Below are 16,521 nucleotides of genomic sequence, written 5' to 3'. Positions count from 1 at the left end.
TGGTGGAGCAAACCCCCTTAGGGTGAGCCCGATCGTGTACAGAACATGCTCAAGCTCAGGATGCATAGGAAAGGAGTGAGGAAAGGAGTGAAGCTCTAGTGGCACCCACCATTATCCAAGGCAGAGACCTTTAGAGAAGATGGCTCAGGAAGAAGGGGGGGGGGGGGGGAGGAAAAAAAAAAAAAAACTCAGGAAGTAAACCCTAATGGGTTTACTTCCTCTTTGATTCCCTGCAAAGGTAAAGCATAATGGACTACTATGCATCGCTCATGCATGCACACGGGAGCCGCCACTCGCGGCATATCACCGTTGACAAAGGTGCGCTCAGTGTGCCTGCGCGCCGCTGTCTACGGCGCATGCTCCATACAGTGGTGCCTGTCTTGGCAAATATCTCTTAAACAGTGTAGGTTTAGGAGATATTTCTTGGACCTACAGGTAAGCCTTAATCTAGGCTTACTTGTAGGTCAAAGTTGGTTGTAAGGGTTTACAACCACTTTAAAGACCTTTTGGGTCGGAGATGAACTCTGACCCTGGGATTCTTTAGGTGTAGATTTCTCAGAACTGGTTTCCCTCTGTCTTTCTTCTCCAACAAGTATTCTGGACAGTTGTTACTGTACATCAGCAAAAAACAAACAGATAAAAAATCCTCCCATGTTACAAAGCAGCTGGAGGATGGCACTCAAAGGCAGCAGAGGTACCCGATAGGTGGAGAGAGCAAGAATCACAAATACACTGTTCCAAGTGTTATGTTGCATGGGGTTACGTTTTAGTTCCATCCTACCCAACAAAGACGCCTCACCTCTACATCCCCTCACCTCTGCCTGCTGACCTATTAAAAAAAAAATAAAAAATAAAATAATAATACTCGGTACCTAGTCTGAACACAGCAGTCCCAGCCAGGATGAGGAAGGAGTACGGTGCCAAAACATACCAACGTGCGGTTTACCCTAGTACATTACTCCAATATGCCAGTGCTCCACCACCCCCCAAAAAGAAACGCATGTGTATATGCATGGCGACTAGAATACTCGCTGCGACCAATAGTTCTACAAAGCACACAGACACAGAAATGGTTTGCCGACACCTCTAGTCCCACAAGAAAAGTTGCTGGTCAAACCTGGCATCTCCCAAGATGCTCTGCTGTGACCAAAAGTTCCGGAGCTCCTTGTAGTCCCACTGCACCAAAAGGCTAGGAGTATTCTGCTGCTAAACCACTCCGACTCAAGGAGCGCCAAGAGGCTAGGATGTCAAACAGAACGCAGGGCACTCTCCTGTCCAACCACAAGACTTCTTAAGGGACCAATTCTCACCCATCATGGCAGGCTTTGGATAAGTGGCCTTCATGTATGCGACATCCCAGTGGGGGGGGGGGGGGGGGGGAATCACTGCCCTGGACAGCACCCTACTGGTTCACCAGGCCTTAGGTCATTGCACAGGGTTCAGTGCAATCTTAAAGACCATCCTCGCATTGTTGAGTGTGGGGACCAGGTACCATTCCTATGAGGGATAAATAGCCATATGAAAATGGATCATGATAAAACCCCAAGTCTTAACCCCAAGTCTTCAGATCCCCAATGGAACCATGGAGAAGGTAATATTTGTTGGAGAGCTACACAGATGACACAGAGTGACCGTCACCTTTCACGCACTAGAAAAATAACTAAAAACTTGGCTAATGAGGGGTTAACACCTAGGCGGGGGGGGGGGGGGGGGGGCGCGCTTCCCATCTTACCCCATTGTTAAACTATGAAGATAGTGTGTCCCGTAGTGTACGATAAAGGAATGAGAATTAGCTCAAAAATGGAAAATAGGAGGTGGGACTCGATTTAAAAGGATGCATTTTAGATTACTTACCTCTTTTCACCTGGAGACATGCTGAGAACGTTTTCATTGCTTTCCCTAAGCTTGTGAACTCGAGCCATCAAAGGCGCCACTGGTTTGCTGGGAGACGGTTCATACATGAAATTTTTGCAAGAGGCTAGTTTAGATTCCAAGGCCTGCAGAAAAAGAATAGATCACTTTTTCCGCTAGTCTTACAGAGGACAAACCATTTTTGCACATCAAGAAACTTTCAGCACTGATTTTGGCAGATAAAGAGCAAGAAAAGAAGAAAAAAAAAAAAAAAAAAAAAAAAAAAAAAAAAAAAAAAAACTTACCCCAACTTTTCTAAGAAGATCCCCTACTATGTTAAGTGCAGATATTCTTGCAGATGGTGTCAATGGTGTCCCACTGTACCCATCATCCAGACCTGGAATATAAAAGCAGAAAATTCAGGGGATCCTAAATGATTTTGACATGACATGTTTTACGAATTTTGCGGCGGATTACAATACCTTGAAAAAACATGATTTTTAAAACGGCTTACCTGTAAAATACTTTAATGTACATCTGGGGGCACAGAGCAATAGTAGTTATGTGGGTTATACATCAGACCGACAGGTGATGGACACTGGTACGCCCATAAGGCATGGTGTGTACTCCCTATATATCCCCTCCCACTACTGGGAGTCCACAGTTTTGTAGCCAAGCAATACAAGTGTATACCAAGAAGGGAGGGACCTCTGTGTCCCCTGATGTACATCAAAGAAAAGGATTTTACAGGTGAGCAGTTTCAAAAATCCTGTTTTCTTTTTTTATCAGGGGGCACAGAGCCATAGTATTTACTATGTGGGATGTCCCATAGCAATGGCAACTAAAGGGAGGGAGACAACAAAAAACAGGAGGCCAGAGGACTCATACTGCAGCCTGGAGTAAACTGCGCCCAAAGGCAATATCCTCATGACCTTTAATATAGATTTGACAAAATCTGATAAACGTATGAACTGAAGACCAAGTTGCAGCCTTACAGATCTGAGCCATAGAGGCCTGATGATGCACCACCCAATAGGCACTAATCGCCATGGACGAGTGTGCGCTAGCACAAGGAGGAAGAATTTTCTTCTTAAGTCGAAGCTTGATCAATCACTGCCTGACCACATTTTGGATCTTCTAGCAGTACATAACATGGTTTTGCGAACCCGAGCAGTCGCCTTTAAATAGACTGATCGCTCTTACTACATCAAGGGAATATAGTGCTCTCTCTTCCCTAGATTGTGGCTCTGGGGAGAAAGAAGCAAAAAAAAAAAATAATAATATATATATAAATATTATATAAATATTATATATATATATATATATATATATATATATATATATATATATATATATATATATATATATATATATATATATATATTTTTTTTTTTTTTTTCTCATTTAAACCAAATCAGCAAACACCCCACCTTAGCCTTATGCATGATCAAAATATGGCTCTTTACAAGACAGAGCCGCTAGTTCCAATACTCTAGCAGAAGAAAATGGCAACCATAAAGATTATCTTTATTGTCAAAAGAACCAAGGAAATTTCTCATAAAGGTTCAAGCAGCTGATTCAGCAAAGCCATTAAGACCAAGCTTAAATCTCAGGTATTTAGAGGTGCCTTGATGGGGGGGGGGGGGGGGGGGGGTTGGGGGAGGAGTGTGGGTAATCTGTGTTGCCCCCTGAATAAGCTACGCACCTAGATTGGGAAGCATCTCTGACATATCGCTAGGAAGATGTCGGGGTGAAGAGATCATTCTCCCGGAAATAATTGTTGGCATTTCAAGTAGTACGGCTGCCAATTCTCTATTCCTGAAATGAAAAATGCTGATAGGCCAGGAATGTTGTGTTCTGCCCAAGCTAGAACATTATTCACCTTTTTGGGCTGCACGACCCCTCGTGCCCCCCTGGTAATTGCTGAAAGCCACCACTGTGGCCTCGTCAGACTGAATCCTGACAGGACAGTCCCGTAGTCTGACCGTCCCAGATTCTAGGGCCAGACATACTGCTCTAATCTTCCAAAAAAGTTGATGGTCCAGGTTAGAGGATCTTGCCCATCTCCCCTGGACAGAATCTTCTTCCAGGGCTGCTCCAGGACACATAGAGATATGCATCTTTGATATCGATTAAAGCAAAAAAAAAAAAAAATACGCTCCTTCCAGGATGGACACAACCGATCGAATTAAGGATAGGATGTTTAAGTGCCGATGTAGATCGTCAAGATCTAGAATGGGTTTTACCCCTCTATTTGGTTCTGAAACCTTAAAGGTTTGAGCCAAAACTACCTGTTCCGCTATCAGGCAACTTCTGATATCACTGACTGGGATAACAGTTGATCCAGAGGCCAGAAAGACTCTGGATCCTTGGGAACATTCTCAGAGGAGATAGAAACTCTCGGAACTCTAGCCGTAACCTAGAGAAAACAATTGCAGAAATCAATCTGTCTTGAGATTGTGCTTTCTGCCCCAAGACCCTGGTGCTGCCCTTGGGAACTTTGCCTTGAACCTGACGGATGAGGCCATCGAGACAGCCTAGGAGGTAAACGCCCTTGGCATAGGAGAGGCTGCACGATAAAAAGGAAAAATGTTGAACCTCTTTACTGGTAAAGAGCTTTACCCCATTCGAGGTCCTTTGGATGTACTAATCCAGATAGTCTCTAAATAGCGATAACACACGAAGGGGAAACAACCCAAGAGCTTTTTACATGGTGCTTCGGCTGATCAATATTTCAACCACAGAACTCTGCAAGAACGCACTAGTCCAAGCATAAGCCATAAGGCTTAAAAATGGTAGTCTTTCATAGCATATACAGTGAGACATGGCATGAGATACACCAGCCCATTACCGGGCCCTGCTGATCAGACAGAATTTCAGGTATCTCCACAAACTGTTCCTTAATGGACTGACATACACCAATTGCAACAAGAACCAGCTGTGCTACTGAACTGCAAAAGACATTGTCTTTAAAAAGGAAGTTCCAACTTTTAATTTGTTGGATCCTTTAACATCAGTGCATTATCTAACGGACATGTGAGACTCAGCTCACTGAGGTGATTGCAGCATCAATTGCTGGAACCCCCCCCCCCCATTTCTTCATAGAAATACTCTCAGATAAAGTGTGGAGAATTTCTTGGGAGGATAAAATTGTTTATCCTGATGTTCATATTCAGAATATATAAGCTTTTTTTTTAGCCATGCATGAATAGGAAAAAAACATCCCCAGATGGGGGGGGGAGGTTCTAATGAACCAATTAGAGGTAGGCAACTCAAGAGCCTGTGTTGCAGTACACAAGCAATGTGTCTTGTGATGCTACACCTTCCATATTAGGCTCATCCGAAGAGGATAAATAGTTATCTTCCAAATATTTAGGAAGATCTACCCGATCCCCAGCCTCCTGCACCTCAACAAGAGGGTCTTGAGGACTGGATGGGAATCTGCTATTTTTAGTCGCACTATGGAGAGACATCATAGCATTAATCTTCTTTCCAATTTACATGGTAGAAGGAAAAAAAAAAAAAAAAAAAAAAAAAAAAAAAAAAAAAAACACGTTTGTAAGAGATATAGATATAACACACACACACACACACACACACACACACACACACACACACACACACACACACACGGACTGAAGTGTTCTATGCAACAACATCCCCAGGCGGCTCAATCTGACTAGTCATAGCCCTCTCAGAGGAGGATGACATTCTTTTGGAAATGGCTTCAGTTTACAGTGAAAAACCAATGACCCTTTAGAGAAGTTCCTGGTCCCATTACCATTCATAGCCGGAAGCATAAAGCAGAGGCACTATGCAAAAGAATGTACATTGCTAGGCTATAGTTCAGCGCCATTAGCTTCTATGAAACCTAGCTTCAGTAAAGCATGTGTCAAACGAATAAGCCTGTGTTCACTAACCTGAACAAGCCATCCTCCTGCTTCTCCGTGTGTGGCCAGCATCTGGCGCCATTAGCCACACCCCCCACTAATTACTGACCCCCCCTCCTTTCAATGGAAAGTGCTTTAATGCGCGAGCGGCGTCCTGTGGACATGCAGGCATGGCGCGGGGGGGGGGGGGTTTGGCGGCGCAGGATCTGTTGCGGATGAAGAGTGAAGGCTTCCTTGCAGTTTCCAGCGTCAGGACGGTGAGTGCTCAATACAGCCCCCAATGGTGACACATAGGCATGACAACATTATACATAAGAGAAATTCCTGAGAAAATCTCCCTTACCTTATCCTCGCAGCAGGGTTTAGTCAGAGATAAAGACCCAATCTTCATCCTTCACAGTGGGCTCCGAGCCCTTTTAAGAAACCTTCAGGAACCTTGGGTTACCCACAATCCTGTACCTGCGATAGCACCCTGACAGTAAAAAAAAAAAAACTTTATGGCCTCAAGCAAAAAAGTACTGAATCCCAGGGTCCAGCCCTCAAAGGGAAGCGCTCGCACGCAAAACCTTGTTTCTTCTGACAAGAGGCCCAGGTACCATTCATTTAGCCCATGAAAAGACATCAGAACGGATCCGATCAGCATAGCTAACCCCAGCAAGGATAGCTTCCAGCGGAGCTCAGCACATCTCGTGACCAACACTTTAGGCACTGGCAAAAAGACAAAAAAACGGAGGACTCCCAGTAGTGGGAGGGGTTATATAGGGAGTACACGCCTTGCCTTAAGGGCATGCCAGTGTCCATCACCTGTCGGTCCGATATATAACCCACATAGTAACTACTGTGGCTCTGTGTCCCCTGATGTAAGAAAAGAAAGTATTCAAACCCCTTGAAAGTTTACACATTTTGCCAGGTTACAACCAAAATGTTATGTAATTAACCAACACAAAGTGGCACAAATTGTGAAGTGGAAGGAAAGTGGTAAATGGTTTCCAAAACAGCGGTATGTGAAAAGTGTGTATTCAGCCCCCGAGTAAATACTTTGTAGATCCACTTTTCACTGCAATTAAGGCTTCAAGTGGTTGTAAACCCCCCCACCACTTTATACCATGTAAATCAGCATAAAAAACCCCTAACACTGCTTGTAGATATCTCCTTACTAGCTTAGTATTGTTCTTTAGAATTACGTCACTGGGGCATGCTCATATCTCCCCTGATTTACAGCACTGTACTTGTCTGTCTTATTAGGACTCCCTGCTGCACAACACTCAAATCTCACAAGACTATAGAATCATTTAGAGCTTACTCCTAACACCACATGTGACATCACATGAAGTGTAAACCTGGGCATCGGACTGTATATTGCAGTCTCATCAGCTGAAGATGAAAAGACTGACAAGCTAACACTAGATAATCGGCACAAGCAAATACTATGAAACAAAAGTAAAGTAGACTATAAAGGGAAGCCATAGAAACGTTGAATCGAGAAGGTAGCTTGGTTAGCAGTACAGGAAGTGCTCCACGTAAGGGTGGAAATGCACTACTGTGGACTCAGAAAAACAATACCCAAGATAGTGCGGCCTTACCTCTGGAAACTAGATTTGTTTAAAGTTTCTTTAAAAAGTAACCAATATGCGATTTGGGCTGGATTACAGTGGCTATAGTTTGACAATTAATATAATGGACTAAATAAAGAGCAGCATTAGAGTGGGAGCGTTAACTTCCTCTTTCAAGTCTTCTTGGGCATGTCTCTACCAGCCTTGCACATCTAGAGTGTGAAATCTTTGGCCATTTTTCTTTGCATAATAACGCAAACCCTGTCAGATTGGATGGAGAGCATCTGAACAGATTCAAGTCTTGCCACAGATTCTCAATTGGATTTCGGTTTGGATTTTGACTGGGCCATTCTAACGCATGAATAAGCAGATCTAAACCATTCCACTGTAGCGCTGGTGGTATGTTTAAGGTCGTTGTCCTACTGGAAGGTGAACCTCCGACCCAGCTTCAAGTCCTTTGCAGACCAACAGGTTTTTTTTCTAAGAGTGCCCTGTATTTGGCTCCATCTTCCACCAACTGACCAGCTTCCCTGTCCCCGCTGAAGAAAAGCATCCCCACAACAGGATGCTGCCACCACCATGTCTTACGGTGGGGATGGTGTGTTCAGGGTGATGTGCAGTGTAAGTATACCGCCACACAGCATTTTTCTGTTAGGCTAAAAAGTAGAATTTTGGTCTCATCTGACCAGAGCATGGCTTCTTGCCTTCTATAAAGGCCAGGTTTGTTTAATTTTTCAGCATTTTAAACGTACTGCCCCTGGGTATATACTTCGCAGTTTACACACAATCACTTTATTCCCATTTGTGTTCTGTGTCCATTGATGCCAAAATTCCCTCCAATTCTAAGTCCTGGAGAGCAGCCCTCATCCTTGGAAAAGGTGCTCTTAAAGTTAAATGTTCTTTATCTTACCCGTGTTTGTTGCTTACAGCAAACAAATGAAATCATGTTATGGTCACTGCTACCCAGATGTTATTTTACACAAATATTGGTAATAAGGTTTGCATGGTTTGAGATTGCCAGGTCCAGCAGAGTGTCATTCCTAGTTGGGGCCTCAAACCGTCTTGTAATAGGTTTAAACATTTCTACCCTGGACCCAGCAGTGCCATTACTCCAGACAATTTCCTGGTGGTTAAAATCCCCCATCATTGCCCCAGCCCTTCCCATATGTGCAAAGAGCACAGTCTCCACTTCATCATTAACACTGGGAGGCCAATAAACTCCAATGGCAACTTTTGTAGTACGCACACCCATAATGCTTTAGACTCTCTCCAACTAGGTCCTTTGTCTCTATGTGAGAAGTAATCTCAAAGCGAGTGTGACACACCATCACCCTTCCATTTTACCCTGTCTTTCAAAAAGAACATAACTAGGAATATTAATATCTCGGTCATTTGAAGAATAAAGTCAGAATTCAGTAATACCAATTAGATCATAGTTCCTTTTGTGCACCAGAGCTTCCAACCTATTTTGCTTGGCAGACATCTAGCATTGATGAACACATCAGGGTCACATTTTGAAAACGTATGTTGCATATTTTTTATTTTGGTACAAATAGTACCATTCCAATGGTTGATTGTAAGATAGGAACCTTCATATCATCTGCCATAGCCCTCCCCCCACATCTTTACCCATTTCCCCCCACCAATGGGGGTTGGCCCGTCTGCCCCCCATTATAACGCAATTCACCCTCCCCCGACAATCCTAGTTTAAATACCCCTCCAGCCTTCCCATTAACCTCTCCCCAGCACAGTAGACCCCCTTCCATTTAGGTGTAAACCATCTTTAGGATATAGGATGCACCGCAATGAAAAGTCAGCCCAGTGCTCTAAAAAACACAAAACCCTCACCTTACACCAGGTCTTTAGCCATTAATTCAGCGCTATAATTATCCCCTGCCTTTCGTGTTGCGCATGGCACAGGCAACATTTCAGAGAAAATCACCTTGGGGGTCCTTCCCTTCAACTTGAAGCCTAGTTCTGTAAATTGGTTCTTAAGGAGCTTCCACCTTCCATATATTGTCATTGGTTCCAACATAGCTATGGTCATGCCCAGCTCCCAGCTGAATTAATCAACCCGGTCCAATGACTTGGAGACAGGTGGGGGGCTGGGGGCTATCTTCCCCTCACTCGTCTCCATGTCAGGCCAGGGACAGGTCCAGATCGCCGTCACGGACCTGGCTCCTAACTTTTTTAGCTGGCTCCTAGATTCCAAGCAAATTTGTCAACCCCTGCCTTAGGCATGTGTTAGAAAAAATAAAAAAAATTGGAAATGGTTAAACCTAAATGTAAAGTTATGCACTTAAGGGCCAAGAATATGCATGCATCATACATGCTGGGGGGGGGGGGGGGGGGGAATCCATAGTGGAGCAGGATCTGGGGGTTTTGGTAGATCATAAGCTCAATAATAGCATGCAATGCCAAGCTGCAGTTTTGAGAGCGAGAGCATATCATTAGCAAGACCTCATCTGGAATATGCAGTTCAGTTTTGGGCACCAGTTCTCAAAAAGGATATCGGGGAACTGGAGGAAGTGCAACCAAACTGATAAGAGGCCTGGAGGAACTCCGCTATGAGGAAAGGATTAGAGGAACTGAATTTATTCACTCTTGACAAGGAGATTAAGGGGGGATATGATCAACATGTACAAATATACAAGAGGTCCTTATAGTGAACTTGGTGTCGAGTTATTCACTTTACAGTCAACAAAGACGACAAGGGGGCACTCTTGAAATCTCTTTTCCTCTAGATGTAATCTCCAAATACGGAAAGGTTTCTTCACAGTAAGCTGTGAAAATGTGGAATAGACTCCCTGCAGAGGTGGTTCTGGCCAACTCAATGGATTGCTCTAAGGGCCTGGATTATTTCCTAAATGTACATAATATAACTGGGTACCAACATTTATAGGTAAAGTTGATCCGGGGAAAATCCGATTGCCTCTCGGGGGATCAGGAAGGATTTTCCCCTGCTTTAGCAAATTGGATCATGCTCTGCTGGAGTTTTTTGCCTTCCTCTGGATCGACTGTGGGTATAGAATTGGGTATATGGGATTACACGATTTTTTTTTTGTGTGGTTGAACTGGGTGGACTTGTGTCTTTTTTTCAACCTGACTAACTATGTAACCATGTAAACACAGTAGGGCCAAGTGGTGAAAGTTAACAAGCAAATCCACAAAAACACTGCCAGTTTCAAATAGATGAAACCATGAAACTTTATAATCATTCTATTCATCTGACTTTTGTGTTTGTGTGGTGGTGGGTGTATTTTTTTTTTTTTTTTTTTTTTTTTAAGGCTCTACTTACAACCAAGTACAACCAAGTATTGACCAACAAAACGAAAGAACAGTAGTCACTTAATCATCCAATAGTTAACTTACTTGCTCTGAATTGCACCGGTGAGTTTTGTCTAGAGAGTGATACTTTTTGACCCAAGGGTGTTGATGGTTCAGATATGGATGCCTGGACAGCTGTGTCAGTGCATTCAGTTACTGGGCTCCCATTAACAAAAGATTTCAGCTTTTCTTGCTTCTGTTGCACTGCTAGCTCTTGCCTCAAGTCTATAATAAAAAAAAAAAAAAAATATGTACATTACACTGATGTAAAAGTGGCATTCACAATGTAACCATGCATATGCACAATAAAAAATGTATATAGATATAGCAGTATCCCACCATTGTCCAAGTTTGAGCATCATGATAAATGATGCCAGTTTATTCATTCTCCCCATACTTCTGAGGAAGTAGACTTGTTCTGGGAAAGAAAAGTACAGTCCTATTATCCCTTGATCATTAGATTCTAGAAGAATTACTGCTCTTCTCGCCTCTCACCAACTTGCAGGTGTATGACCTAGGTGTGTCAGACCATAAGGTTATTTCTATGGATCTGACATCTTCATCCAGTTTTTATAAGCCTAAGTGGAATATTTGTTTTAGAAATTTAAAAATTTATAAATCCAGAACTTCAGGCAACAGATTTTCAGCATCTATCTGCCCAATTTTGCTCTGTTGATGCAGTGGCTTGTTATAATAGCCAACTTAGTAGTCTGTTGGACTTTCATGCCCCACTTAAAACAAGAACTGTTAACTTCACTCACTTAGCCCCGTGGTATACAGATGAGCTTCTTAAGGTGAAGGTAGTGGGGCTGGTTCTTGAGCGGTGCTTTCGAGCCTCTGGCCTCACTGTCCATAAACAAATTTACCGGGAGCATCAACATTTATATGCACAGTCCCTTAAAGGAGGCCAAGTCAGTTTTATTCTGTTATATGAAATAGTCCAGGAAATTCCAAGCAGCTTTTTTCAACTATAAAATCAACTGCTTAAGCCTAACTCTGTCACTTATTGTTATTTCGGAAGAGCGGTGTAATGAATTTATGTTTTTTTTTTCAGATGCAAAATGGATTAAATTAGTTCTGCTTTGTCTGGTCCTCTGTCTCAAACTGTCCATCAAAATTTCTTTGTGTCCCAACCTATGAATGGTTTACCAGAGGTGTCAATAGAACAGGTGCAAGTTATTGTTAAGAAATGAAACCCTCCACTTGTTCCTTGGACTCTTTTCCAACTCACCTGGTAAAAACTCATTTCAGTTTTAATTCCCCTGATTACTGCTGTTATAAAATTACTCTTTTCGAACTGGCCATGTTTTTTCAGTTTTAATAAGTGCCGTTATGAGACCTTTGCTTGAAAAAAATCCACTCTTGATCCAGAAGTCCTTTCCAAGTTATAGGCCCATCTCTAACCTTCCCTTTATATCTTAAGTACTTGAGAAAGCAGTTGTAAGTTATCTTCAGGATCATCTCAAGCATAACAGCCCTTTTGCAAAATTTCAATCAGGCTTCCGTTTTGCTCATAGCACAGAGACTGCTCTTGTTAGAGTTACAAATGATCTTATGTCATCTGATGACGGCTCTCCATCTTTACTTATCCTATTGGATTTGTCGGCTACGTTCGACACGGTCGATCATGGCATTCTTTTAGACCGGCTTCGTTATAATGCCGGACTAAATGACTTAGCCTTCAGCTGGTTTGAATCATATCTCACAAATAGGACAGAACAAATTTCTCTGGGTCATTTTACATCCAAGCCGCATATAGTTACTTGCGGTGTCCACCAGGGGTCAGTTCTTGGCCCAATTCTGTTCATTCTATATCTCATTCCTTATATCTAATTTCATTGTTCTGATGATGATACACAGCTTTATGTAAAAGCAGCAGCCGAAACTCCTGTGCAGTCACCCCTTTCAGTCCTCACCACCAGTCTGGAGGAGATAAAGGAATGGATGAAAAATTTTTTGCAATTAAATAGCTCCAAAACAGAGTTTATCATGATTGGTATGTCTCATCAGATTAAATCATCATCGATAACCAGTATTGCCTTTTCTGGTTCTAAAATTTCAGTTTCGTCCACAGTTACTAATCTTGGTGTAAAAATGGATTCTCAACTCGCTTTTGAAGCACATATAAATCATGTAAAACTTTACCATCTTTGTAATATCTCTAAACTTCGTCCTATTCTTTCCCTTTCTGATGCTGAAAGGTTGGTTCATGCCTTTGTCTCCTCTAGATTGGATTATTGCAACACACTTCTCATTGGGATTTCGGGAGTCTGCAGAGGTTACAGTATAATCAAAACTCTGCAGCGAGGAGTGTGGAAGCATGAGCATATTACTCAGATTCTTAAATCTCTTCATTGGCTCTGCTAGGAGTATAAGGTTTCTCTTCTTACCCATCAATGCATATATTGACATGCTCCACCTTCTCTTAAGGAACTTCTTAGTTTGCAAAATGTATCTCATTCCCTTCGCTCAACTAAATGGTCTACAGATTCCAAAAACTAGATTGAAGACAATGGGAGGGCTTTTTGTGCTTCTGCCCCACGTGGAATGCTTTTCCTGATAGTTTGAGGGTTTCTTAGTCATAGTAATAGTTAGTCAGGTTGAATAAAGACACCAGTCCATCCAGTTCAACTGGAGTGTGTGTCTACAATTGTCCCTATCCCTGTACATTGCACACTCGCATTGGCCCCTACTCTCAAGGAGCCCACAATCCAAGGTCCCCATTCATATACTAGGGCCAAATTTTGGACAGAAGCCAATTAACCTACCTGCATATCTTTGGAGTGTGAGAGAAAACCGGAGTACCCGGAGGAAACACACGCAGACACAAGGTGAACATGCTAACTCCAAGCAGGTAGCGTCGTGGTTGGGATTCGAACCAGTGACCCTTACTGCTAGGTGAGAGTGCTAACCACTACACCACTGTGCCGCCCTAGGGTAGTGCTTGAAGCCGAAGTGTGCCTGGTCTGTAGGAAGGTTATAAAAGTGTAACATTCATAGTTTTCACTTGGAATGAGAACCCTCTATGTGGAGGCAGCAATCTTGATAGGGGCAGGGTTTTGCTTCCCCATTATCAGCAATGCCCCTTAAAGAGCAAGTAAACCCCAATGGATTTTTCTTCCCTGCAAACTAAAGGCATAATGTGCTACTTGGCTGCAAATTAAGCCCACGCTGTCCCCACTGCAGGCCGTAGCCATCTTTGCCAGTCATCCTTCCAGGGCCACAGACTTCGGCTGTGCAACTAGCCAAAGCCGCGTGCCCACAGCACACGCTCCTGAAGAAAACGGCACGGGTGGATGTTCAAAGCACATTTGCTGACAACATTAGTGCAGTACACAATAAACATCTCCTAAAAGGCACACATTGGTGTTACTTACAGTACCTATAGGCAAACCTTATTTTAGGCTTACCTATAGGTACAAATTACACATGTAGGTTTACAACCTCTTTAAAGACTGGGGATCTGAATGATCAACAGTACAGATCCAAAGAAGATGAAGTGCCTACAGTAACAATATTACCCAAGCCTCTAAACACTAGCAGAGGCTGACAGCCTTGGACAATCTCACAAGAAAGCTATACAGCTATGACATTCAGGGCAGAGGAAGTGCACTGCTATTTTTCAGTAGTAAAGTCAAGACAATAAAAAGTATACATGTTCAGTGTACTGCTATTATTATAAAAGAAAATCTTCACTTTAAGTACAGGTATATTACAGATGCTAGGTGGCAAGCCAAGAAGCGCCATTTGCCTCACCTCTGGTTTCATCTTTCAACCTCTGGATGCATTCTAGATTATTTTCCTTCTCATCTAGCTCACTTTCAAGGAATGCATTTCTCTCAATTGCTTGATTCAAACGTTGCTCAAAGTCCTCCAGGGATATGATAGTAGCTCTGTTTAGGCAAACACTTAGTCAGTACACAATCATCCAAAACCCAAAAAACAAACAAAAAAAAAAAAAAACACACAGCTATACTCAAGAGCATAAACGTATGACAGCCCATCAGTGCGCCTGGCGACCATAGATAACTGTCCGAGATTTGATTAATCTTTGGAAAGGCTGGTTGTACTCAAGTAGCTGGTCTTCAGCACAACCACAGCCTGTTGGGATTTTTGTGCAATCACTTACAGCTAAAGCAGTCAGCAATGATCACCTATCAACTATATTTTTTGTGTGCAAGAAAAAATAAATAAATAAAATGGGGGGGGGGGGGGGGTAGGAAGGTGGGTAGAATAAATGCACATGATAAATATTGGGTCCACTTAAGGTAAGAGCAGTATTACACTGGTGGTAAGCTAATGCAGTGTATACACAAGTAATAGTCAAATGCACTGGAAGGGGACCATCTATATCTATAGCATTTTATTATATCTTTCCATGTGACAACACTGAAGAAACGACACTTTGCTACAATGTAAAGTAACGAGTGTACAACCTGTATAACAGTGTAAATTGGCTGTCCCATCAAAATAACACAGCCATTAACGTCTAAACTGCTGTTAACTAAAGTGAGTAAAACCCCAAGTGGAAATGTGCCAATTGGGCCCAATTAGCCATTTCCTTCCCAGGTGTCATGTGACCTATTAGTGTTAAAAGGTCTCAGGTGCGAATGGGGAGCAGGTGTGTTATATTGGGCGTTATCGCTCTCTCATACTGGTCATTTGAAGTTCAACATGGCACCTCATGAGAAACTGAGCAGCAGCACTGTGGTTTAGACCATACAGCGGGTTAACAGAACATTTTCCACTCAGAACAGGCTTCACCATGGTCAAAGTGCACGTGCGCCGCATCTTATCCAGGAGGTTGTCTTTGGGAAATAAACGTAGGAGTGCTGTCAGCCTGTCAGTGCTCAGACAATACTCCACACACTGTATCAAAGTGGTTTGCCTAGCTGCCGCCCCAGAAGGAAGCCTCTTCTAAAGATGATGCATAAGAAAGCCCCCAGTTTGCTGAAGCCAAGCAGACCAAGGACATGGATTACTGGAACCATGAACTGATGAAACCAAGATAAAACTTATTTGGTTCAGAAGGCGTCATGCATGTGTGGTGGCAACCAGGTGAGGAGTACAAAGACAAGTGTGTCTTGCCTACAGTCAAGCATCATTGTGGAAGCGTTATGGTCTGGGGCTGCCGGCACTGGGGAGCTATTGTTCATTGAGGGACCCATGCATGTCAACATGTACTGTGACATACTGAAGCAGAGCATGAGGGTAAAGGTGATGGAGGGGAGGGGGGAGAGGGAGAGGGAGAGGGAGATTTGCATTGTTATATTTGTTCGATCTGTAATGGAAGGATTTCCAGCAGTATTAGAGACTCAAGGGATTAACTGCTTCTGGGTCTGAATAGCAGAAGGCTACATAAGGACCCTCATTTGCCATGTCTCCCAGTTTCCTGATAACGCTTTGACAGCAAAATATGTTGAAGCTGGTTATATAGCTTCCAATATTAGAGCACAAACACACACACACACACACACACACACACACACACACACTCTCCAAGGCGGATAAAAAAAAAAATCTTCATCTCATTGGTTCTCACAGATTACACTTTGATAATATGATATCTTCACACAAGTTAATATGAACAGTCAGTATATAATGAACTGAAAGACTTTATAGGATGTTATTCATGTCAGAGTGGAAAACTGGAGTTAGTACTTACCGGTAACTCCTTTTCCGGTGGTCTTCCAGGACAGCCCTTGAGAGATGGAGCTCCTCCCATCGACACAGGAAACACATTGCCACAGTTCAAAAGGCGGTCCCTCAGGTCCCTGGTCAGTCATTCACCAAGAACCGAAGGATGGAACTGAAAAACATATAAAACCATAACAGGTAATAACATTAGTACATCACTACAATCAAATAAAGGGTGGGATCGTGCTGTCCTGGAAGACCAC

The 16,521-nt window shown here is 42.9% G+C and overlaps 1 protein-coding gene across 2 annotated transcripts in view; it reads right to left on the bottom strand.

Moving 5' to 3' along the window:
* NDE1 (nudE neurodevelopment protein 1) overlaps window positions 1-16,521 on the bottom strand; it is a 122,163-nt gene that overhangs the window by 34,605 nt on the left and 71,037 nt on the right. For both annotated transcript variants that reach the window (XM_077448923.1, XM_077448924.1), the window contains exons 5-8: window positions 14,378-14,514; window positions 10,667-10,846; window positions 2,157-2,248; window positions 1,855-1,997 (exon numbers count right to left, since the gene is read on the bottom strand). In XM_077448923.1, the coding sequence (XP_077305049.1) occupies window positions 1,855-1,997; window positions 2,157-2,248; window positions 10,667-10,846; window positions 14,378-14,514 (552 nt within the window). The remainder of the gene's footprint in view (window positions 1-1,854; window positions 1,998-2,156; window positions 2,249-10,666; window positions 10,847-14,377; window positions 14,515-16,521) is intronic.

The sequence above is a fragment of the Lithobates pipiens genome, unplaced genomic scaffold (assembly GCF_037356315.1).
Source record: "Lithobates pipiens isolate NorthernLeopardFrog02 unplaced genomic scaffold, aLitPip1_a1.2 Scaffold_22, whole genome shotgun sequence".
Classification (NCBI taxonomy): domain Eukaryota; kingdom Metazoa; phylum Chordata; class Amphibia; order Anura; family Ranidae; genus Lithobates; species Lithobates pipiens.
Note: the sequence above shows the minus strand (reverse complement) of the source record. Positions and strands in the feature narration are given on the sequence as shown.